Here is a 22,911-nt window from a genome sequence, read left to right as displayed (position 1 = left end):
CTACCCCACCAGCCAGCAAGAACACCAGATTGTGGTTCCTTCTAGAGCGAAGGGAAAGAACCCCAGTGTCCAGCCCTCTTCCTCCAATCACCCTTAGGCTGAAGCTACTTCAAACCCTCTTTTCCCATTATGTATCCCACCCCAGGGAAGAACCGGATCAATACACTGAAAATGAAAAAACTTTCAGGTGAGAGAAGAGCGGAGAGAATGAGGGCATGGGAAGGACGTAGGTAGTACAGACCAAGATGATACAACCACGAGGGACAGAGATCTGGCATCTGGGTCTCAAAAGGCAGACCCTGAAGAGACACCGGCTGTACACAAAGCCGTGCCTGTTTCCCAGCTCACTGAGACTCCAGGACACAAGCAGACCTCCAGCCCGACCCCTCTCAGGAGGCCCAGCACAGAGCGAGGCACCACTGGGCCTGGGCTAGGCCCGTGGGCTGGCAGCTACGGAGCTTTGGCAAGACTTGGCTTCTCTTCTCCACTCAGCTAGACCGTAATGAGCCCCACCTCCTCCTCAGCAGTGGGTCAGTCAGCGTGAGCACAGCCTCTTAAATGTGCTCCCTCATCTCACATTGATTGTACCTATGATCCCAACCATAACCCTGGGAGCTAAACCAGGCCAGTTCACTTTAGCTTCATTTTCCAGGGGAGGAAAATTTCAGAATGACTTATTCCAGGGTCATGCCACGTGTAAGATGCAGAGGAAGAGCTTAAGATCTCACATAGCAACCACCTCTATCTGTTCTATACCACATTAGAAAACATCCTTGAGGGCCATTCAGCTCCTGGCTCTTCACCATGAGCTCTTCCAGCCTTCAGATAATTCATTGCTCAATACATTTTTATTAATAATGCTATGTGCCCGGCATGGTGCTACCTGAAACATACATTTTTTAAAAACACAATATATATGATCTCTGCTTTCAGAGAATTTAGTCTAATGCAGAAAGCAGAACTAAACAAACATTAAAGTGGTAAACTGTGATAAAAGACCCAAAAGAAAAAAAAAAAAAAACAGGAAACAGGTAACCTAATTAAGAAAGAGGTGGTAATGGAAGCATCTCTGAAGAAGTTAGATTTAAGCTAACAGTAGACAAAGGAGGGCGGAAATAAGGACTTACTGTACAGCACATGGAGTTCTGCTCAATGTTATGTGGCAGCCTGGATGGGAAGGGGGTTTGGGGGAGAATGGATACATGTATATGTTTGGCTGAGTGCCTTTGCATGCATGCATGCTCAGTCGCTTCAGTGATGTCCAGCTCTTTGCGACCATATAGACCGCAGCTGCCAGGTTCCTCTGTCCATCGGGATTCTTCAGGCAAGAATTCTGGAGTGGGTTGCCAGGTCCTCCTTCCCAACCCAGGGAATGAACTGGTGTCTCACGTCTCCTGCATTGGCAGGCGGGTTCTTTACCACTAGTGCCGCCTGAGTCCATTTGCTGTTCACCTGAAACTACCACAATATCAGCTATACCCCAGGGCAAGATAAAAAGTTAAAAAAAAAAAAGACAGTGGAGAAAAGATCATTCCAGGAAAAGGGAAGGATACTTAGGAAGCCCCTGAAGCTGAGTGTAATGTGACTGGAGGGTGGGAGACACAGTTATGTCATAGAGGGTCTTGTAGGCCATGGGGAGCTTGAACTTAATTCTGAATGCATTGGAAGACACACAAAGGTTTTGAGTGGGGGATTGGCATCCTCTAATTTAATTATATACATGTCGCCCTTTGGCCGCTGTGCAGACTGGACGGAAAAGAGGCAAAAATATGAGTAGGGAGATCAGGAGGCTGCTGCCAACAGCTGGTAAGAAATTATGGAATCTTGGATCAGGGCATTGGCTATAGAGGTGATTCAAGATGTAGTGTCAAAGTAGAAATAACAGGACTTAGAGATGGTTTGATTATGGAAGGAAGGAAGGAGGGGTCGAGAATGACCTTCAGCCTGAGTGACTGGGTATGTGGAGGTCTCCTTTACTGAAATGGAAAACACATGAGGAAGAGCAGGTTTTTAGAGAAGAAAGATCACATTTTTAAAGATGTTAAGTTTGAGATGCTTATGAGACCACAGGCCTATGAGTGGCCCACAAAGCATGGTGCAGTTGTGATATTGACAAATCTGTATGCTTGAAGAGTAGCACCAGACGTAATGCATCCACATACATCTTCCAACAAGCCTCACAGCAACTCCGAGACAGGCGTGAATGACTGCTTTCATTTGACAGACATAAACGGTGGCTCTGAAAGGGGTAGTCTTTTTCATTCCACATTTACCGGGCAATACTGCATTCCAGGCCCCATGCCAGGCAGTGAGCAGACACAAAGGTAGAAGACATAGCCCGTCTCAGGAACGCTATAATCAGAGTATCACAATAAAGTGAAGGTCGCTCAGTCGTGTCCAACTCTGCGACACCATGGACTATACACTCCATGGAATTCTCCAGGCCAGAATACTGGAGTGGGTAACCATTCCTTTCTCCTGGGGATCTTCCCAACTCAGGGATTGAACCCAGGTCTGCTGCATTGTAGGTGGATTTATCAGCTGAGCCACCAAGATCACAAAATTCCTCCCTTCCCAATATTCCCCTGCCAAATACTTTCCCCTGTTCTTCAGTGTACAAACCTCAGGAGAGGAAGCTCCAGAAGTTATTAGATAGACCTCTGGGAGATAAAACCCCGAGACACCCCGTCTGAGCCATTAGAGATTCTCAAAGCAGGGTGAAGTTTGTAGAGGCAGTTGAGAATTTGCACAAGAAATTCTGAGCACCGTCTTCACAGCACTCGGGTGAGTATAACCTGATGCTTTATGGAAGAGACTCAAGTATGGTTTGTGCGGCTGGGGACTGAATTAATATCAGAAACCTGTTTAAATCAAGTAAGTACCATGTGTTCCTACCCCAGTGTGTGGAACACAAAGACACTGATCACCCCAATCTCCCAGACTCACAGGCTCTCACCTCTCCAAGTATGTAATCTCCAAGCTAGTGAAGCTGAGTCCTAGCAGGAGCACAGGCCCTGGGGTATGCTGTTTCATTAGAAGGGAGCTGAAGCTGATGGCTCAGTGCTCTGGGCACAGGGCATGTGGTCAGGTCACCGCTCTCTACTTCAGTCATACCAGGGTCAAAGCTTAGCTTGCCTTCTGACAGCTGTCCTGGCACGGAGAAAAGTAACGCAGAACTTAAGCTTCAGCTTTTCTGTCTCCAAAGAGTGCTTTCTTTTTGGAGCTTACAGTAGAAACCCTTTGCTCCCTAGATTTCTCAGGCACTGATTTTCTTATCTTTGGCAGTCAACTCCAAAATCCTCTTTTTCATCTCTCCCCCTCAAAAAAGGATATGGGAAAGGAAGAGGGGAGAAATATCCAGCCCTTGCCCCTAGTTCTGTGTTGCCCAGCAGGGGCTGCCAAGCCTTGGGCACTGTTTAGAGCACTCAAAGGGAGGGGCAATGATGATCACCTTGGACCCACAGCTGTCAATCAAAGGACAGTAATATACATGTAAACTCTCCTCCCTGCACACCCAGACCACTTGGTAAGTTAACGTGATCGATTCACCGGAGTTGAGAAGACACTGAGGGGACAACGGCAGTGCCTCTCACAGCAGGCCCCAAGAGGCCTCCCCTGGGAGAGAGGCTCCCTAAAACAAAACGCTCAACAGTAGACAGGTTCTGACCTAAGAATGAGCATTTAGTCTGGACACCAAATCGTGCCTTCAAGGCACTGGATTTATTGAAAAACTACATACATATTAAAACATCTTTATATACATTTTCTCTGTTATAAGATTACAAATATACAAATGCAAATTCCATCAAAGTCAGCATCTTGTACATTAGAAACAACTGCAGAAAACCTATATCCTAATTCCATCAGTTAAATTGGGATTCCTCAACCAGTTAAAAAAAATTGGCACAGCTCACCCAGCTTCCCAAGTCCAGCTCATGACAGTGAAACCACAGTGTTTACATGGGACGTTTTTCCAAGGAAGCAGTGACGTTTGGTTCCGAGGGGGGAAAAAATATCTGTTTAAAATTCTTGAGAACCTCATGGTGGTTTGGAGAAAACTGGGACTGGTGGCAATCCTCTTGACAACATTTTGATGAAACTCCTTGATGGTCTTCTCTCAAAATAAGTAATGAAGTTATTACTTCATTGTCCTCTGGTCAGGGCAACGTACTCAACCCAGCTGAATGCAATAAATAATGATTATATATAATTCTTCGGTCAGAATGAGAAGGAAGGTCCTTGAGCAACAGTGTTTCAAATCAAAAATTGAGTCCTAGAAGAGAGGTCTCTGGTCCACAGACTATCTAATGTGGATGGCCACTGGGTGTAACCTTCTATCTTCATCCTCATACTCCAGAAAATTTGCTCTTTCTGACTTGGGTACCAGTTTGAGTGCTTATTAAAGGAAGCAAAAGTGAACTGGAAATTTGAGACTGCCCTGGGAAGGGCCAGAAAGGAAAACGGAAGGGGAATGACTTCTAAAATAGCCCATCTGTTGATTCCTAGGTCCTCTAAGAAGCCCCTCTCACTGAGTCCTGGTCACCATCCTGCATGTCATAGGGGTGTGAAGGCATCATTGCAGTTTCAATATTCACTGCTTTCTGCAATTTTCTGTCCTGTCACACTTTTTCTTCCTCCAACTACCCCTTTCACCAAAAGGAATCAATCCAGTTAGCTGCTAGGGTAAAATGTCAAATATTTAATGGAGGACACTCAGGTATCCCATAAGTTGCTGTTGTAAACACTCCAGAATTGTTAGTGGCCAACCCAGGAAGGAATACTAGGAAAGAGATGTCCAGAGCCACATGGTGGAAAGAACGGGAATCTCTGTCCTCAGTCTTAATGCACTGACTGTGAAGGAGGTGGGGAACATCCACGTGAGCATCAATTTCAGCCTTCAGTGCCAGATACTTCTCAATGGAGCCCCCACAGAGGTGCTGGCGCCCTCATAGCGCTAGCTTTCCAAGTAACGGAAGATGCTTTGCTTCGATTCTGAAGTACTATCATCTGTTTTGAGGCGCTTAGGTGAAGTGGATGTCATTAAAGACGGACCCCTTCTCCGTACCTACAGAGCAGAGAAAGAGACAAGAATCAACTCAAGATCTTTGTACAGGTTGTGGTTCACTCATACTTAGCTTCAATCAGCTCTTAAGCAGCTCATAGTTAAATCATGGATAATTAGGAAAAAAAGAAATTGAAAATTTCCAGGCAAGTCTCACAGCTGATTATACTTACTGGGGTTAGCAATCCCCTTGTACCTTATTGGGAATGCAAGATTAACACTATAGCATAAATCTTTAAGCCAGAAATACATATATATTTTCAATTCAATTCAATTCACTCATTCATTCACTCTGCTTTGGAGAGTCGCCAAATCAGTTCTCAAATTCCCTACCCGAGGCTTAGATGATTCCTTTGCTGCCTCAGCCTTGACAGGAGAAAGTGTATGGAAGACGAAGTTTCTAGAATTTCGGGGAGCACTGGGGTTGAGGTCAGAGAGGGCAGCCAGTTTCTGAAGCACAGCTTTGGGCTGGTTGAGCAGGGAGCCTGTCTTCAGCTGAGGAAAGAAGAGTCATCTGGTATCAAATTCCAAGAAAGGAGAAGCCAGCTCCTCCCTGCACCCGCCAGGTATGGAGGGGACACATTTCCACCCTGCTCAAATAGAAAAGGAATAGCAGGCTCCTTTGACACCTACTTCTATTTCCCACAGCCACCTCCCTCCCCTAATGACAGAGCACTCCCTTAACCTGACTGAGGCCTTTTAACATTGCAAATCATGACTTCACGGAACAAGGTCCCCAACCAACCTGGTTGTCACTTCCCGGTTTGATGGCTTCAAAAGGATTTCTGAATAAAGACTTTGATTCTTGAATAACCACAGTGTGACTGACTGAAAAGAAAAGACAGAGAGGCCTGCTCTGGGCAAAACTGGGTAGAATTACTTTTAAATCTAAACAAACTATCAGGCCCTTAACTAAACTAATAAACTGAGGCCAGAGGAACTCTGATTATTTTATAATCATGATTTGAAAGTATAGTAAGTGGTTAAGACAGACAATTCAGCTAAACTTACTGTCTGATTAACAGTAATAATAAGAAAAAACAACAGTGATAAGACAAATTCCAGCTCTAACACTTAGGTATATAATCCTGGGCGACTAAACAAAGAAGCCAGAATTCACTCCTCTGAGCTGCCTTACAGGGCTTCCCAGGTGGCGCTAGTGGTAAAGAACCCGAGATGCGGGTTTGATCAGTGTGTTGGCAAGATCCTCTGGAGGAGGGCATGGGAACCCACTCCAGTATTCTTGCCTGGAGAGTACCATGGACAGAGGAGCCTGGCAGGCTACAGTCAATGGGGTCACAAAGAGCTAGACATGAATGAAGCAACTCAGCACGCACACATGCACGAGCTGCCTTAGAACATAAAGCAAAACCAGCTATATACACCCTCCACTACAATATCTACTGTCCAGTAGAATTCGATTGAAAGAATATTGTCTCTTCCCATCCGAGGGGCCCCTTTAAGATAATATTAGACACAGGGCCACGACTAAGCTGCAACAGCCTCTGAGGGCTGGAGTCACCCCCAAGGCTCCAGCACCTACAATCCAGGGGGACAGCCCCTGTGAAGGACTAAGAGCTCACCATTCTTCTGCAGGGCTTTGGCTGTAACCTTCTTGGCCAGCATCATAAACTGACTGTCTTCCCCAATCTCTTCTTCATCTTCAGCTGCAATTTTCCCCTGCTGTGCCTGAAAATAAAAATCAGACAGCATTAACAGAAGCCCACGGTTCCCCCAAAGACCCAAAGAATTAGCATAGCCTGGAAGCTAGAGTACTTGGGATAACATTTGTTTTCCTTTTTGCTACCCTCTGTTGCTTCAGACAAAAAAAAAAAAGTATTTTGGACAAAAACATGAATACAACTGCCCGTGGTAGTCTTTTCAAAGCATAAAAGAAAATTCAAGGATTAAAAGAGACAGCAATACACTGCCCAAGGTTTTGACAACTATCATGACAAGCTGGGTGACTGAGATGACCCTCATATCTAGGGTTGGAATAGGTGAATCTCTTGCAGGCTTCCTACATGGTCCCGAAGCCACTGCTCTCGTTCAATTCGCTCTTTTCTCCATCTGGCTTCCGTCTCGTCAAGCTGTTCTTCAATCTGATCATCATCAGAGTCTCTGTGGAACAAGTCCATCTGGGAAGCATCATCTAAAGCAGAGTTAAGGCTATTAGCATTCTGCAATTCCCACAAGAGAGGGTGTCTTGACAGACACTAGTGAACCCTGTTCATTTACAATATACTGACACAAACTTTTCCCATCCACTAATGGAAAATAAAGGTCAAGGCCAGGTCCACCACAACTGTCTGCTATAGTTTTGAACTCCTCTTGCCGGCTTAAACTGGACAAACATGGACCTTGTACCGTTTGCTTCTAAAGGCAATGATCACGATACCTATGTTTTTCCATCGGAATCTCCTCATTCGTCCAGGACCATCGCTGTGCAGGTCCCCATCAGCAAGGTACCGTTCTTGGTACAAACGTAGCTCGCGCTTATCATCATCTAACATTGTTTTCCTACGAGAGGAGAAATACGGTGTTCAAAACCAGGGCCACTCTGGCTGCTTTTAGGGCCTGCCTTAAGATGCACCCCACTGCTCAGAAGGGCTTGTTGGGATACTGACATGTGTATTTTCTTGACTTGACTCTGCAGTTCCTCATCAGAGGGAAGTACTTCATCAATCACATCCTCTTCATATTCATCAAGCTCTTCCCCATCATACTCATCTTCGCTTCCCATGTCACTCCCTGACACCTCTGCCTCGTCCTCCAGGTATTTCTTTAATCTCCTGGAAAACAATATTGAAAATTGGAAAATACAACAATGAATATATGCACAGCAATGAGAAAAGCAGAACACACAGCCACCTCTAATAACAAGCATAAATTAATAATAATAATACGTTTGTATAATACTTAAAAGCCTGTTATTTAATATATACTTTGTGCCAATAACTGTGCTTTGGAGCACTATTGCATTATCTCAGGGAGGGGTATTATTATTGTTCCCTTTGATTTACAGTTGAAGGAACTGAAACTCAGAGAGTAAACAACTTCCTGATGGCCACACAGCTGGGAGGCAGCAGAGTCTGGATTCAACCCAGGCCGGTGAGTCCAAAGCCAGAGCTCTCAATCTCCTCTATATATTTGAGACATACCTGTCAGAAGGTTCACACTATTTTGTTTTGCATTTAGGCTCACCAGCTTCAGGAGATAGACTAGAGACAGTATGGTACGGAAAGGTAATAGCCTGGGGTCTTCCTCAGCCTGTCAAATCTTGACCCACAAGTTACAGGTATGACTGAGGCTCACTTGTTGCTGTTCAGTCACTCAGTCGTGTCCAGCTCTTCGTGACCCCATGGACTGCAGTGCACCAGGCTTTCCTGTTCTTTACTGTCTCCGGGGGATTGCTCAGACTCATGCCCACTGAGTCAGTGATGCCATCTCATCCTCTGTCGCCCCCCTCCTCTTCTCGCTCTCAATCTTTCCCAGCACCAGGGTCTTTTCCAATGAGTCAGCTGCTTCCATCAGGTGGCCAAAGTATTGGAGCTTCAGCTTTAGCATCAGTCCTTCCAGTGACTATTGAGGCTCAGTTAGTGGTAATCAAAACCACCACAAGTTCGTTTTTCTGACTTCAGGTCATACTGAAAACAAATTGACTGTCACCTTGAGTTCATATTGCTGTTATCTATGGTCAAGAATGGCAGAAGCTTGATGGCTTTCTGAAAGGTGATTTTTATCAAAGACTTGCATTATTATTTTAAAGCTGAGTTCCTCTAAATCCTAGGGTTCCTGAGGAATTCCTTCAGGGGCCAAAAGCCACCAAGCTCCTCAATCTTCCCATCTAACCCTCTTTGAGCAGCTCTACTTTTAGCTGCCATTCTTTATAAGACTTCATTTGAACAAAGGACACTATAGTTAAATACGGTTTAAGAACCACTGCCTTAGAAAAAAATCTATAGATGACCCAAAGCTGTATGAGATGGTTAATTTGACAGGTGACAAATTAGAATCCAAAACTGATCTCAACAGAATGGAATGATGGGCTAAACACAACAAATAAATCTAATAAGGATCAATATGATGCCCTATATTTGAAATCTAAAAGTCATCCACATACAATAAAATAAAATTAAAACGGTTTTTATACAGTTTTCAATATCATGGAAAAATATTTACAGATATAGTAAGTGGTGAAAAAAGCAAGATGCAAAACTGTATATATAAAACACTTTACAGATCTCAACCATATGAAAATATATGCCTAACAAAGGCAATAATAACACTACCACCACTTTCACAAATATTCTGAATGGTGGACATGGATGCCTTATCTTTCTGTATTCTTTTAAATCTTCTAAAATAAATGGCTTACTTTCATCATCAAAACAACAAAATATTTAAAAAATTAATGGTGGGTCATTTGCCTGAAACTAGGAAGAGGAAGACCTGGAATGATGGTAATTCAAAGGAAAAAAGACACGCGGAATTGTAATCATCTACTAGATCCTCAGGCTCTCCAGTGACTCAGTTCTTATGCTTATGGGTTACTTTACCAGTAGTAGGCAACCAGAGCAAGGGATGTGGCTGCACCACCACACAGGGCAGTAGTCAGACCACACCTGAAGATAAAGAGAATCCACATATGTGAAGAGTCTGGAAGCAACGTCACGTGAGAAACAGCTGAAGAACTAGGGATGTTTAGTACAGAAATCACTTGAAGAAGTTGTGACTATCTTTGAATACTCAAAAGATATCATGTAAATGGATGTTATTCAATCTGTGTTAACCACAAAAAGCAAAAATAGAACCAGTAAATGTAGGTAAAATGTGGTGGCAAGCTACAGCTCAACTGTCAGGAGAACTTTCTTGCAATGGAAGGAAGGGCTGTAACACCTACATTTGCCGTTTCGACTTCTCTGACTGCTGCAGGAGGTCTTCCTCATCATCATCTTCACGGTCTTCCGGTGTCAGATCCTCCTTGTCAGAATCACTGTGCTCATCCTGCAAAATCATACAGTATCACACGCAAAGCTACACAGCATAAAATGCGCCCTCAGCTAAGACAGATTCAGAAACTTCTGCCCAAACATTTCAGTCTAGGAAATTGCTTTTGATAACATGCCAAACAGACGTCTCAAGAATTCAAACTACAAAACAAACAAAAATCCCCAGCAGCTATACATGGAGTTCAGTTATGATTACTTTGTTCCCTTCAAACTCACCTCATCACTATCAAATTCATTATCATTTGGGACAAGCCGAAAGTCTCCAAATTCCTCCTCTTCACCTTCTTCTTCCCTAAGATGCAAATCAACAAACCCATACAAAGTTGTTGAAAGCCAACTATAAGCAGTCAGCCAACCTGGGGACTGAAAATATCTTATAGCCCCAACAATCTCTTCAAGAAACAGGAAACAAGATACCTTGCCTTTCAAAAAAAAAAAAAAAATTGTTTTTAACTGTGATAAAATACATACAACATAAAGTTTACTATCTTAACCATTTTAAGTGTACAGTTCATTAGTGTTAAGTACATTCACAGTGTTATCCAACCAACCTCTAGAACACTTTTCTTCTTAAAAAACTAAAACTCTATACCCTTTCAATACCAACTCCTCATTCTTACGGCAGCACAGCCCCTGGCAAACACCTTCCTACTTCCTGTCTGTATGAATTTGACTACACTAAGTACCTCATATAAATGGAATCATACAGTATTTGCATATTTGTGAATGACTCATTTTACTTAGCATAATCTCCTCACAGTTCATCCATGTCTTATCATGTATCAGAATCCCCTTCCCTTTTAAAGGCTGAATAATATTCCACTATGTATGCATCCTGGAGAAGGCAATTGCACCCACTCCAGTACTCCTGCATGGAAAATCCCATGGACAGAGGAGCCTGGTGGGCTGCAGTCCATGGGGTTGCTAAGAGTCAGACACGACTGAGCGACTTCACTTTCACTTTTCACTTTCATGCATTGGAGAAGGAAATGGCAACCCACTCCAGTGTTCTTGCCTGGAGAATCCCAGGGACAGGGGAGCCTGGTGGGCTGCCGTCTATGGGGTCGCACAGAGTCGGACACGACTGAAGTGACTTAGCAGCAGCAGCAGCAGCATGTATGCATCCACTTGGGATGCTTCCACGTTTTGACTATTATGAATAATGCTGCTATGATCATGGGTGTACAAATATCTACTAAGAAACCGTGTTCTCAGTTCTTCTGTGTATATACCCAAAAGTGGAATAAGTGCTGGGAGTGAGGAAGTGTTTAAAAAATGGGATTTTGATTTGTATTTCCTTAATCACTGGTAATGTTGAGAACTTTCATGTGCTTTTTCTTGCCTTTTTTACCCTGTTCCCAATCAACTAAATGAAAGCATTATAATAAATAATTTCTCTATGCAAATATGAGACTCAAACCCACTGCAAGACTCTCAGGATATGAAGCCCCTATGATGACCATTTACTGCTAAGCCCAGAGAAGCTACCCCTGTACTTTATCAGAACATGGAACTTGCCAAATTCCCTCAGATCACTGAGACTCACCGGTCTGTTGGGAAAGAGCCTGAACAAAGAGCGAGTGCTTCTTCCATTGGATCACCCAGGCTACTCTCCTTCTCCTGCTTATTTAACTCTGATGGATCCAGAGTAGAGACATCTACATTACAACAAAGAAAAAGATTTGTCACCAAGAACTGACAGCTTTATCCTCTTTCCCCAGCCATCTGAAGACATGCCAGCTCAACACAGTTCTAAGGTAAGCTTGCCAAAAAGAGCTCACCATCCATTCATTCAACAAATCCTTATTTAGTGCTTACTATGTGCCAGGCACCAGGGAGACAGCAGTGAATAAAACAAAGATCCCAGCTCCCAAAGAGCTTACATTCTAGCAGGGGTGTGAGAAGGAGAAAAGGGTATGCAGGTGGAAGTAATAACTTAGCATTTATATGAAATCTACTCTGCAGTAGACACCGCTCTAAGCTTTGCACATATTCCAGCCACAAATGACAAGTCATACGGCCAAAGTTAAAGCAGTCTTAAGGTGATACTTCACCATCCTAAAAAAGTAAGAGCTCTAAATGAGCTAAGCAGTGAATTCAACCTAGGTTCAAGAATCCACCATGGCTGTTTTCTGTGAACATTTCACCTGAGACTAAAGCACTTCTTCACATGGACACTGACTTAAGATATTTGGGTGGGTGAGCCTTGCTGCTTCGTTGGATAATTACCCTGAGAAGTAAATTTTCCTGAACAAAGATCCAGAAGTTCCTCCATGTTCTCTTTCTTGTCACTCTTCCCAGGCAGAGGCTTTTCAGCCTGAGATGCAAACTTCCCAGTACACAAATCCAACAGTTCATCCATGTTGGCATCCATGGCGTTCTCATCCATACTGGCCAACGGTAACCGAGGCTTCAAATCTTGGTATTGATTCCTGTGGTTTCTAACATTTAAGAACCTACAAGCCCAATGAAGAGTGTGAGAAATGCTCCAGGAAAAAAAAAAAGTAGTGGGGGAAAAGCCTGAACTCATTTCCAAAAGCAAAGTTAGAAGCTGAATTCTGAACCAGAAGACAAGAGTGTCAGACTTTAGCCTGTGATAACCTTGAGAGGGAGGGGGATGTTTATGAAAGAATAAAGGCTATTCAAAAGACAAAGGGTAAAGGCTAATTCGGGGCTTCAGATGGTGCTAGAGTAGGGCCTGGTGTTATGGCCATGTAATGTGCCACAGAGGTGCCAATTCTCAGTGCCACCTAAAAATCCTAACGTAGTGGGATGAAAGTGAAAGTGTTAAGTCACTCAGTCGTGTCCGACTCTCTGCGATGCCATGGACTGGGGACCTCCAGGCTCCTCTGTCCATGGAATTCTCCAGGCAAGAATACTGGAGCAGGTTGCCATTTCCTTCTCCAGGGGATCTTTCCGACCCAGGGATCAAACCCAGGTCTCCAGCACTGCAGGGCAGATTCTTTACCATTTGAGCCCGCAGGGATATGGTTACAGGGAAATATGATGACCTTATAAGAGTTATGCAGGTCTAATAAGGTAGAAATTGAGGGATCAGAATGCTAGCAAGGCTATTTACTTTTTATTTTCTAGATAGACTTTGTTCAAACTTGTAGAATATACTAATGGTCTGCACACCTCTCTTTCTCAGAAGAGAAAGCACAGATGGAGTGACAGAAGCTCGCTTTATTTTTAAACAAAATTAAGCAGTACCCAGCACCGTCCCACCCACAGAAACATAAAACTACCTACCCATCTGCATCCAACAGTTGGCTCTGAGTGTCATCTTCTAAGCAGAACTGGAAGTCTCCTGCTCCTAGGAAAAGTGTCTTAGGTTCTGGGGAGGCGTTATACAGATCTTGGGAATCCTCTATGGGAAGTGAAGGCTCAGACAGCTTTCCTGAACTCTGGCACCAAAACAAAACCAAACAAAAACAAAACATTTTACAAATGTCATTCACTGTCATGACAACAGAAGCTGCTATTTGTAAAATTTAATCTACTCTCAGGCAATTGCAGTTGGGGAGGACAATGCATAGCCAAGAGAAGCTTAAAAAAAACATCCTCAAGAAAGAACGAACCCTGGATGAGGCTTGTTTTTAATACACAAAGGGGGTGGATTTTTAAAACTGAACATACATAATGTGGTGGGAGTTTTTGGCTTGGACACACTTTATTTAGCAATGTGGGAAGCAAAAGGGGGAGGAGATTAGAAAACCATTACCATCTCACCTTAGAGGCTGAACTGACCAAACTGGCTCGAAATAGCCCTGGGGAAGGAGATCTGAATCCTCCTGCTGTAGGGAAAAGACTGGTCCCACGGCCTGTTTGTCTGTTACAAGGCTGATAGGATGGAAGTGTGGAGCCTATCAGCTCAAAGCTGCTATTGTGGCTGCTCTCCTTTGTCAGTAATGAGCATGAATCATCTTCATCTAAAGAAAGACAACTTTTAAGTGCATGATTCCCAGAAATAAGTCAGATTTGTTTAGGAAAGAGTTGAGAATGAAACTGTCTGGTAAGATCCACTGGTAGACCTCTCAAATTACATGTTCTAAAACATTACATTAAAGGTCAATTATGGTACTAAGATAGCATCATACAATCAGGGTTTATCACTCTGAGCTAAGTGACACCTCAAAGTTCCTGTCTTTCTCTCACCTTCCCTAATGCCTATGATTACCCTTTCCATTATCTAATCACTTATACATCTTCCTTTGATCTACATGATAGAAATGTTTCATGTTTCACTCGATCAACACATATTCACTAACGACCTATTAAATGCTCAGGGTCAACTGGAAAGAAACTGCATGTAAGATTTCAAAAACTGGACCAAGAGAAATATTTGGGATTTTTTGTTTGTTTGTTGGCTACAACATGCAACGTGTGAGATCTTAGTTCCCTGACCAGGAATTGAACCTGGGCCGTCAACAGTGAAAGCATGGAGTCTGAACCACTGGACCACAAGGGAATTCCCAAGAAAAACAATATAGTTCATAAATTCCTATCATGGTCACAGGTAAGACTGGGAATAGTTCACCAAGGTTCAGAAAAATGGAACCTTATGGAATTGTAGTCCTTAAATGTTAAAGCTGGAGGATCAGAGAAAAATCATGTTTCAAGTTCTATATAAGAGTCACTACTTACCTAATTTGCTAGGTCTTTTGCCTGAGTTTTCATCTATTTCTGATTTTTCTTCACTAGGAGAGTAACTACAAAATAAGTAGGTAAATTGAATATCTGTTTCTAGTTCTTCCAAGAGGGGCAAATTCCCTGGTATTTACCAGGGAATCTTATCTTTCCTTAGAGAGAATTACTTACCCCATCTTGGAAGAGCTGTCCTTGAACAGAAGGAAGGTAGAATCAGATGAGAGAGGCTTGGGGACAGACAGGCCGACCGGCTTGCCAATTTCACCACTGCCATCATCATTTTCTTTATCTATTTCTTTCTCATCTTTGGTTTCTATTTCTTCACCACCGAGAAGGAATTCTGCAGTCTTTATCAGTCACGCCACCCAAAAACAAAATAGTACAAGTCAAAAAATTTTAAAGCAAACATACTAGCTGAAATATGGCTGCTTAGTTACAAGTCACCTCTTAAGTCTGAAAAGGTAAACCTGAAGGGAGCTCAGGCCAGCCATCATCATTGACACAATTTATTAGTTGTAGACACTTCTAGAGCTCTTTTATACTTTGTTACTTTACCTTTTACCCTTTCAAAACTGCTACAAGATTCTGAATGAACTGGATTATCATTTAACTGAGTCAGTGAGAAACTGCATGATTAGCCTGAGATTGCAGGACAACTCCTGGCCTTCAACCAGACTGTGACACCCTGCTCGGTTCAGCCATGGCTTTCCTCTTCCTTTACCAAGGGGTAAACATTAACCAGCTCTTTCAAATGACTCCACTGTTCAAACAAGGACACTTTTCCTCTTCCTAATACAAAAAATCCTACCATCACCTGTCTTCTCTAGGTGGAAAACAATACCTTAGAACAAGGGCAAGAGGCCCATCTACAAATACCTTCTTCAACAATTAACTTGGGAAGGTCTTGGCCTGAGAATTTATTCCAGACCTCAACCTGGCCAAGGTTAAAACTGCTTTCTTTTCCTAAATAGAGAAATCTAAATGAACAACAAAGATAAAAGTCTTTAATAGAAAGCCATTTTGATATCAGCATTATAGGACAATATGCAAACCAACGGGCAGAAGCCAGGGCATGACTGTGAGCTGCAGGTGCTCCATGGGGCTGAAAGAGCTGAGTGCACCAAGATTCAGTACACATGAGCTACCTTCATCTCTGACCCTGAAATCTCTTCTACAGTCAAACGTGCTCATCAGCCTCTTACTCAGATCTGATTTTCTCTTTCCCTTATTCATCGTGACCTAGTAACAAAACCACGTAATTGCCAGCAACCTCCTCATTGCCTTCTTCCTCCACTCCCTCTTCTTTCTCCTCTTCTTCCTCCAAGGCTTCCTCTCCCTCCTCTTCTCCATCTTCCTCGGAGTCATCTGTCATTTCTTCCTCCTCCTCCTCCTCTTCCTCCTCAAATCCATCCTCATTATCTAACTTGAGTAATGCTTGGCGTTTTTGACGCTCCTCCAACCTTCGGAGTTTCATTGCTTCTTGAAGTTTAGCTTTCAGCACCTGAAGCTTTTCCCCTGAACAAAAGTATGAAGAGATGCTTTAGATGCAATGACCGACTACACACAACAACACAAGTGCCCATTTCAGGCAACTCCAGAAGTGTTCTAGGCACATCACAAAAGGAAAATCAGAGACCTTCGTATTTTAGGCTTTTGTTATCTTAACAAAGGGGGAATATTAGGAATTGAGTGTAGGCGATAACTCCCATAATTATGTTCTATACCCTGAGATATTACAGAGATTATAAAATTATTATTTAAAAAGGAAAAAAAAAAAAAAAAGAAAGGAACGGGGGCAAGTGGACCTTCAAAAATCTCTGGCTCAGAAGCCATGAAGGAAAATATTGATAAGTGTACCCACATTGAAGAAAAAGAGAAACTCAAGAGTAAATATGAGCAAAAGATATGAACTCGTGTTAAAAATAATGCTTAACCTCACTTCTTACTAGCAATACAAATCAAAATAATGATACCACTTTTTATACACTAGGCAAACATTTGTTATATCCATTATTAACAGGAAGAAACAGGAACTCTTACACACTGTCATTCAGAGTGAAAATTGGTGCAACTTATTTTGATGGAAAATGTGACTAGGACTCAGTGATTCCACTGTAAGGAATTCTGCATCAAGATTTACTAACATATATGTGATACTAGGATGCAATATTGTATGAAATACTAAAACGGAAACAAACATGATGTCCCTTAACAGAAGTAGAACAAATCATGTTATACCTGTACATTGGAATATTATGTGATGTTAAAAAAAAAAAAACCTCAAAAGTAGTATGTATATCTGAACTCCTGAGTTAGATGGTCAGGATTAGGCTACTAATTCTCTTACTTACTGCTGCTAAGTCACTTCAGTCATGTCCGACTCTGTGAGACCCCATAGACAGCAGCCCACCAGGCTCTCCCATCCCTGGGATTCTCCAGGCAAGAACACTGGAGTGGGTTGCATTTCCTTCTCCAATGCATGAAAGTGAAAAGTGAAAGTGAAGTCGCTCAGTCGAGTCCGACTCTTTACAATCCCATGGACTGCAGCCTACCAGGGTCCTCTGTCCATAAGATTTTCCAGGCAAGAATACTGGAGTGGGGTGCCATCACCTTCTCCATCTCTTAGTTACTAGTTATATAAATTTGAGCAAGTTGTTTAAATGCTTTGTATATCAGTTTCCCCAGATAGAAAATAAGGACACTGATGTTATTTACTGTAAAGCACCTAGAGCAGTGTCTGGCAGAGAGGAAGTGTTCAGTGTCTCTCTCTCATACACTTACACAATAGTAAATGCATATGAATTTTCCTAGGACACACATGAAATTGTTAAGCTGCCTCTGGGAAGACTAATTCTTTTTTTTAATTTATCTTTTAATTGAAGGACAACTGCTTTACAAAATTTTGTTGTTTTCTGTCAAACATCAACATGAATCAGCCATAGGTATACATATGTCCCCTCCCTAATTTTTCATTTTATACCTTTTCCTAAGTGTTTAATTTTTTTCTATGTGATAAATTGCTCATATTTTCAAAGTGGGAGTGGGAACAACAGACCTGTCCCTAATACAGACTACAAAGCAGAATGCATGATGTATGACCGCATTATTATTTTGTTTTCAAACAGATATGTACATGCATGCAAAAAGTTTAAAGGGCCATACAACATGGTTACAGAAGATGTCTCTGACAGAAAATCTTTTTGTTTATTCCAGAAATTTTGTTTACTGCAGAAATTTGTTATTTATTCCATTTATTTTCTACAATGGGTATTTTTTTAAACAATAAGACAAAAACTATTTTAAGAAATAAAGTCATCTTACCCACCTCATACAACTAGGCCATATCCAATCTCCAGAGTCTCCCAAGAAAAAGATTCTATAACGTCTCACTATAGGGTCTTCAGCAGCCATGAAGACCAGCCAGAGTACAAGAGTCAGGCACTCCACCCTACTCGTGGCCAGTAAAAATATACAGACAAAACAGCTCCATGAACTCAAATACCTGGTTTTGTGTGGCTTGCCCCATCCAGCTTCTCCGCTGCCAAAGTCACGGGTACCACGTCTGCCTTGAGCTCTTCCTTCCCGTCAGTGCCCACATCTTTCACTATGATGTTCACATTCACCTTCTGACCAGCCCTGGGTCTGGCTGCTGGATTAGCATGCTTCCAGAAACGCTGCTTCAAGGCTTCCAGTTCTAAACCAAGCACCAACCAGTATGTCAGTTTGCCTTTTAGATCCCAGTTAAGAAGTACAAGCTAGGTTCAACAAACTTGTAAGGGACAAAAAAATACAGAGAGACACCAAAAACTCCTTTGCTACCAACACCTGTGTTCAATTCATATAACTTAACCCAAACTAAAGGACTAAATGAGTTCCTTAAAACTCATTTTAGGGTAGAAATTTACAACTGAAGTTTCTAAATATGTGCAATTCTTTTTAAAAAAGCGTTAAGCTGGTAGAAAAATACCATACTCCTTAATTATGCAAGGGCTTAATTTGTCACCAGTTTCAGTCTCCTTTTAAAATATTTCGTATTTTGAACGTCTCACTGTTTATTAGCAATCTCTCTAAATACAAGCAAGGTCTATTTAAAAAATGGAAAAAGAGGGAATTCCCTGGTAATCCAGTGGTTAAGACTCTGAGCTTTCATTGCTTAGGGCCCAGGTTCAATCCCTGGAGCGGGGAAGGGGGAAAACTAAGATCCCAAAGCCATGTGGTGTGGCAAAAAAAAAAGAAAATAATCAATGCAATTAGTGATGTAACTTGGCGGCAGGGCTGGAAGTTTCTTCATGAAACTTTTACACAGATATAATCAGTACACTGAGAAAGGAAATCCCATTGAGAGGTGGTCCCTGGGCTTCCCTGGTGGCTCAGATGGTTAAGAATCCAACTGCAATGTGGGAGCCCTGGGTTCGATCCCTGGGTTGGGAAGATCTCCTGGAGAAGGGAATGGCTACCCACTCCAATATTCTTGCCTGGAGAATTCCATGGACCGAGGAGCCTGGCGAGTTACAGTCCATGTGGCTGTAGAGAGTCAGACATGACTAAGCGACTTTCACCACATACCAACTTATATACAAATGGGAACACACACAGGTACTATGAGTGCAGTGGTCTAACTGCAATATGGCCTTCCCCTTCTCCCCCACCACTTTTGCTCAGAACTTTCTTTTCTTTCTCCCTCAGCCAGTTGTCACCTGGTATCATCCCCTACTCACTGTGTAACAAGCCAATCATACCATAATGGGATCTGTTGTAAGAGAGCTGACACTTATAAAGAGAAAAGAAAGGAAAAGGACAGTTTCTTTGGGTTCAGGCTATTCTCATACGCTGTGCTTTCTCTTCCATGATAATGTGTCCAGGTCACTCCAAGTTTGGTTCTTTTTCCTAAAATTCACTCAACTCATACTTCGGTAGTTTTGTGGTTAGCATCCAGATGTGGTTTTTCCCTCCCTAAAGGGTCTTAGTAGAAAAAGAGAAGAACTGGAAAGAAACCTTTTTCAATGAGTCCCTGACATTATTTACTGGGCTTCCCAAGTGGCACAGTGGTAAAGAATCCACCTGTAATGGAGGAGATGCAGAAGTGGGTTTAACCCCTGGGTCAGGAAGATCCCCTGGATAAATGAAATGGCAACCCACTCCAGGACTCTTGCCTGGGAAATCCCCTGGACAGAGGAGCCTGGTGGGTTACAGTCCATATGGTCACAAAGAGTCAGACATGACTTAGTGACTAAACAACAACAACATCATTTATTTAGTTGCAAAAATCCAACTCCAAAGGGATGGCATGTTTACACTGCAAACCAAAGAGTAGGGAGAGAAGCTGTAAGTCTGCATCCCATTTCTTATTAGTTCAGGAAGTTGGAAACAGCAGGCAGTGGCAGTGGGAAGGGAACAGAAGTAGGAAGGTCATCATTGGTGCCAAGAGAATAAAACAAATGGAGGAAGATTACTCAGGACCTAAAATAAGAGTGAGGCAGGAGTCGCTTTCACTCTTCTGGAGAAAGCCAGGCCCCTCAAAACTCTTCATCCCCCAACCCAATGGAGCACCCACTTCCCTTGTCCTTTACTACGCAACTCAATCACCACCCTCCTCATCACAGAACGCCTGTTCAAGCTCCTCTCCCTCCTTCAGTCTTCTCCCAGCTTTCATCTCCTCTTTAAGTGAAACATCTCCGCTCCAGCTCATGTCTCCACCTAAAAGCCCTGCACCCTCTGGCCTCTGGTCACCAACCACCTTGCAATCTTCACTTCAACTAACCAGAGCATCCTCTGCTTTCTCTTGTCTCTCTGTCTTTTGCAGGTCTGTCCCCTTCACCAAGAAAGCCCTCCCTCACCTCTCTGCCTTGTATCTCCTACTCAGGCTTTGGGACTCAGCTCAGGTATCAACTCCTTCTAGAAACTTCCTGACTCCATGTGAGGAACTCTTTCTCTAGGCTCAAAGTATGCATAGCACTTAATATCCAATTTTCCTGTAACTCCTATTAGATTTTAAATTCCTTGAGAGCAGGGACTACATCTTACTGGTACATACAGCGAGCAACACCATGCTAAGTAAAAGTTCACTGCATAAATAAATGAATGCTGACCCTAACTTCACATATATTATGAAACAGAGTGATCTGGAAACCCGACATTCGTGTCAAATATTAGTTCTGCAGGAAAACATATCCTGAGTTAAAAGTAAGTGCCTATTATGAGCCAGGCATTGTGCTAGCTCCCTGTATAAGCCGATTGCAATGTTGGAAAAATTACCCAACCTCTCCAAACCTCATTTTCTTCATTTGCAAAATAATACTTGGGGTTATGAGAATTAAGAAAGATAACTACTACTAAAAAAAAAATCAATCAGTATCTAATACATTCAGTTCAGTTCAGTCGCTCAGTCACGTCCGACTCTTTGCGACCCCATGAATCGCAGCATGCCAGGCCTCCCTGTCCTTCACCAACTCTCGGAGTTTACCCAAACTCATGTCCATTGAGTCAGTGATGCCATCCAGCCATCTCATCCTCTGTCGTCCCCTTCTCCTCCTGCCCCCAATCCCTCCCAGCATCAGAGTCTTTTCCAATGAGTCAACTCTTCACATCAGATGGCCAAAGTATTGGAGTTTCAGCTTCAACATCAGTCCTTCCAAAGAACATCCAGGACTAATCTTTAGGATGGACTGGCTGGATCTCCTTGCAGTCCAAGGGACTCCCAAGAGTCTTCTCCAACACTACAGTGCAAAAGCATCAATTCTTTGGCGCTTAGCTTTCTTCACGGTCCAACTCTCACATCCATACATGACCACTGGAAAAACCATAGCCTTGACTAGACGGACCTTTGTTGGCAAAGTAATGTCTCTGCTTTTCAATATGCTATCTAGGTTGGTCATAACTTTCCTTCCAAGGAGTAAGTGTCTTTTAATTTCATGGCTGCAATCACCATCTGCAGTGACTTCAGAGCCCCCAAAAATAAAGTCTGACACTGCTGCAAAAAGGAGGTTTCTTCCCTTTCCTGTTTCTCAGTCTGAGATGATAAAGAAAACTTCTATTCCCATAACAAAATTTCAGTGTCTAGTGTAAGTTTCTTCCTCACCTGTTAGTCTGAGGCTATTTAGGTAATGTCTAGTCCCACACAACAAAACTTTCTCTCCCTGCTCTGGGCACCAGCTTATTCCCACACTTCTTTGCTAATAGAGCTACGCTAGCTCTGTTACACAGCTCTCCCACCCCACCACCTGCTCTGGTCAAACTGACTTACACATCCTCCCAATATGTACCACACAGAGCGCTTTCTGTCCCTCCCAAGAATGTCCTTCTCTCCACTTCCACAAAATCCACCCATTCAATCAACAATGACTTAACTGATACTGTGGCTGACCTAGCACCTGCCAACCATATGCTATTTAATGAAGCAGCATCTCGATCTAAATAATTTCACTAATAATAAAAAGAACAGCTACCATTTGAGTGTTTCTTTATGCTTTCCATTTGTATGCATTATTAACATAGCTTCACTATAGTGTTGCACTGTGAACCAGAAGTGTTATTTCAGTTTTTTTTTAAAGTTGCCTTGGAGAGGTCAAATAGCATACACAAGTTTAAACAGTGAGTGATATCGTCCAGATCCAAATTCTGATCTTGCTACCAAGCCTAAGCTCTTAATTATCAAATGACACTGCCTCGAAGTAGAGGAGGAAAACCCAATTTTACCTACAAATCAGGAAATCTACCCAAAGTGGGGAATACCTAAGTTCTCTTTTTTAATTTCTGGCCGCACCATGCAGCATGTGGGATTTTAGTTCCCTGACTAGGAACAGAACCCATGCCCGCTAAGGTGGAAGTGTGGAGTCTTAACCACTGGACCTCCAGGTAAGTCCCTTGGGCTCTCTCTTGAAGAATCATTCATTCAGTCCTTAATTCATTCAGTAAACATGGCTGCCTAACGTGTCATCGACTATGGAAGCATAGGGGGCAGAGGAGTAACAAGCCAGAAGATCCTCCTGAAGTGTAAAGGCGAAGAAAGTGAACAAGCAATTACATCTGATTCTTCTTCAAGCCTTCCTTTAACCACCTATTGTAAGAAACATCCCTTCTCTAAACTTCCATGCTTTATTCTAAATATTTCTTTCAGCAAGACTACACTACCTTTTTTCCCATGTTAATTTTTTCCAATTATCAGTGACACATGTTCCTGATAGAAGA

At 42.7% G+C, this 22,911-nt stretch overlaps 1 protein-coding gene across 2 annotated transcripts in view; it reads right to left on the bottom strand.

Moving 5' to 3' along the window:
- Positions 1-3,680: 3,680 nt before the first annotated feature.
- The window catches only part of CLSPN (claspin), a 28,109-nt gene continuing 8,878 nt past the window's right edge, over positions 3,681-22,911 (bottom strand). For both annotated transcript variants that reach the window (XM_055586421.1, XM_055586420.1), the window contains exons 9-25: positions 18,227-18,418; positions 15,995-16,239; positions 14,896-15,071; positions 14,722-14,786; positions 13,807-14,006; positions 13,327-13,481; positions 12,304-12,530; positions 11,621-11,732; positions 10,291-10,366; positions 9,966-10,069; positions 7,690-7,854; positions 7,461-7,582; positions 7,087-7,214; positions 6,646-6,751; positions 5,808-5,890; positions 5,396-5,557; positions 3,681-5,065 (exon numbers count right to left, since the gene is read on the bottom strand). In XM_055586421.1, the coding sequence (XP_055442396.1) occupies positions 4,955-5,065; positions 5,396-5,557; positions 5,808-5,890; positions 6,646-6,751; positions 7,087-7,214; positions 7,461-7,582; positions 7,690-7,854; positions 9,966-10,069; positions 10,291-10,366; positions 11,621-11,732; positions 12,304-12,530; positions 13,327-13,481; positions 13,807-14,006; positions 14,722-14,786; positions 14,896-15,071; positions 15,995-16,239; positions 18,227-18,418 (2,429 nt within the window). In that variant the 3' untranslated portion in view covers positions 3,681-4,954. The remainder of the gene's footprint in view (positions 5,066-5,395; positions 5,558-5,807; positions 5,891-6,645; positions 6,752-7,086; positions 7,215-7,460; positions 7,583-7,689; positions 7,855-9,965; positions 10,070-10,290; positions 10,367-11,620; positions 11,733-12,303; positions 12,531-13,326; positions 13,482-13,806; positions 14,007-14,721; positions 14,787-14,895; positions 15,072-15,994; positions 16,240-18,226; positions 18,419-22,911) is intronic.

Source organism: Bubalus kerabau, chromosome 6 (assembly GCF_029407905.1).
Source record: "Bubalus kerabau isolate K-KA32 ecotype Philippines breed swamp buffalo chromosome 6, PCC_UOA_SB_1v2, whole genome shotgun sequence".
In the NCBI taxonomy this organism is placed as follows: Eukaryota; Metazoa; Chordata; class Mammalia; order Artiodactyla; family Bovidae; genus Bubalus; species Bubalus kerabau.
Note: the sequence above shows the minus strand (reverse complement) of the source record. Positions and strands in the feature narration are given on the sequence as shown.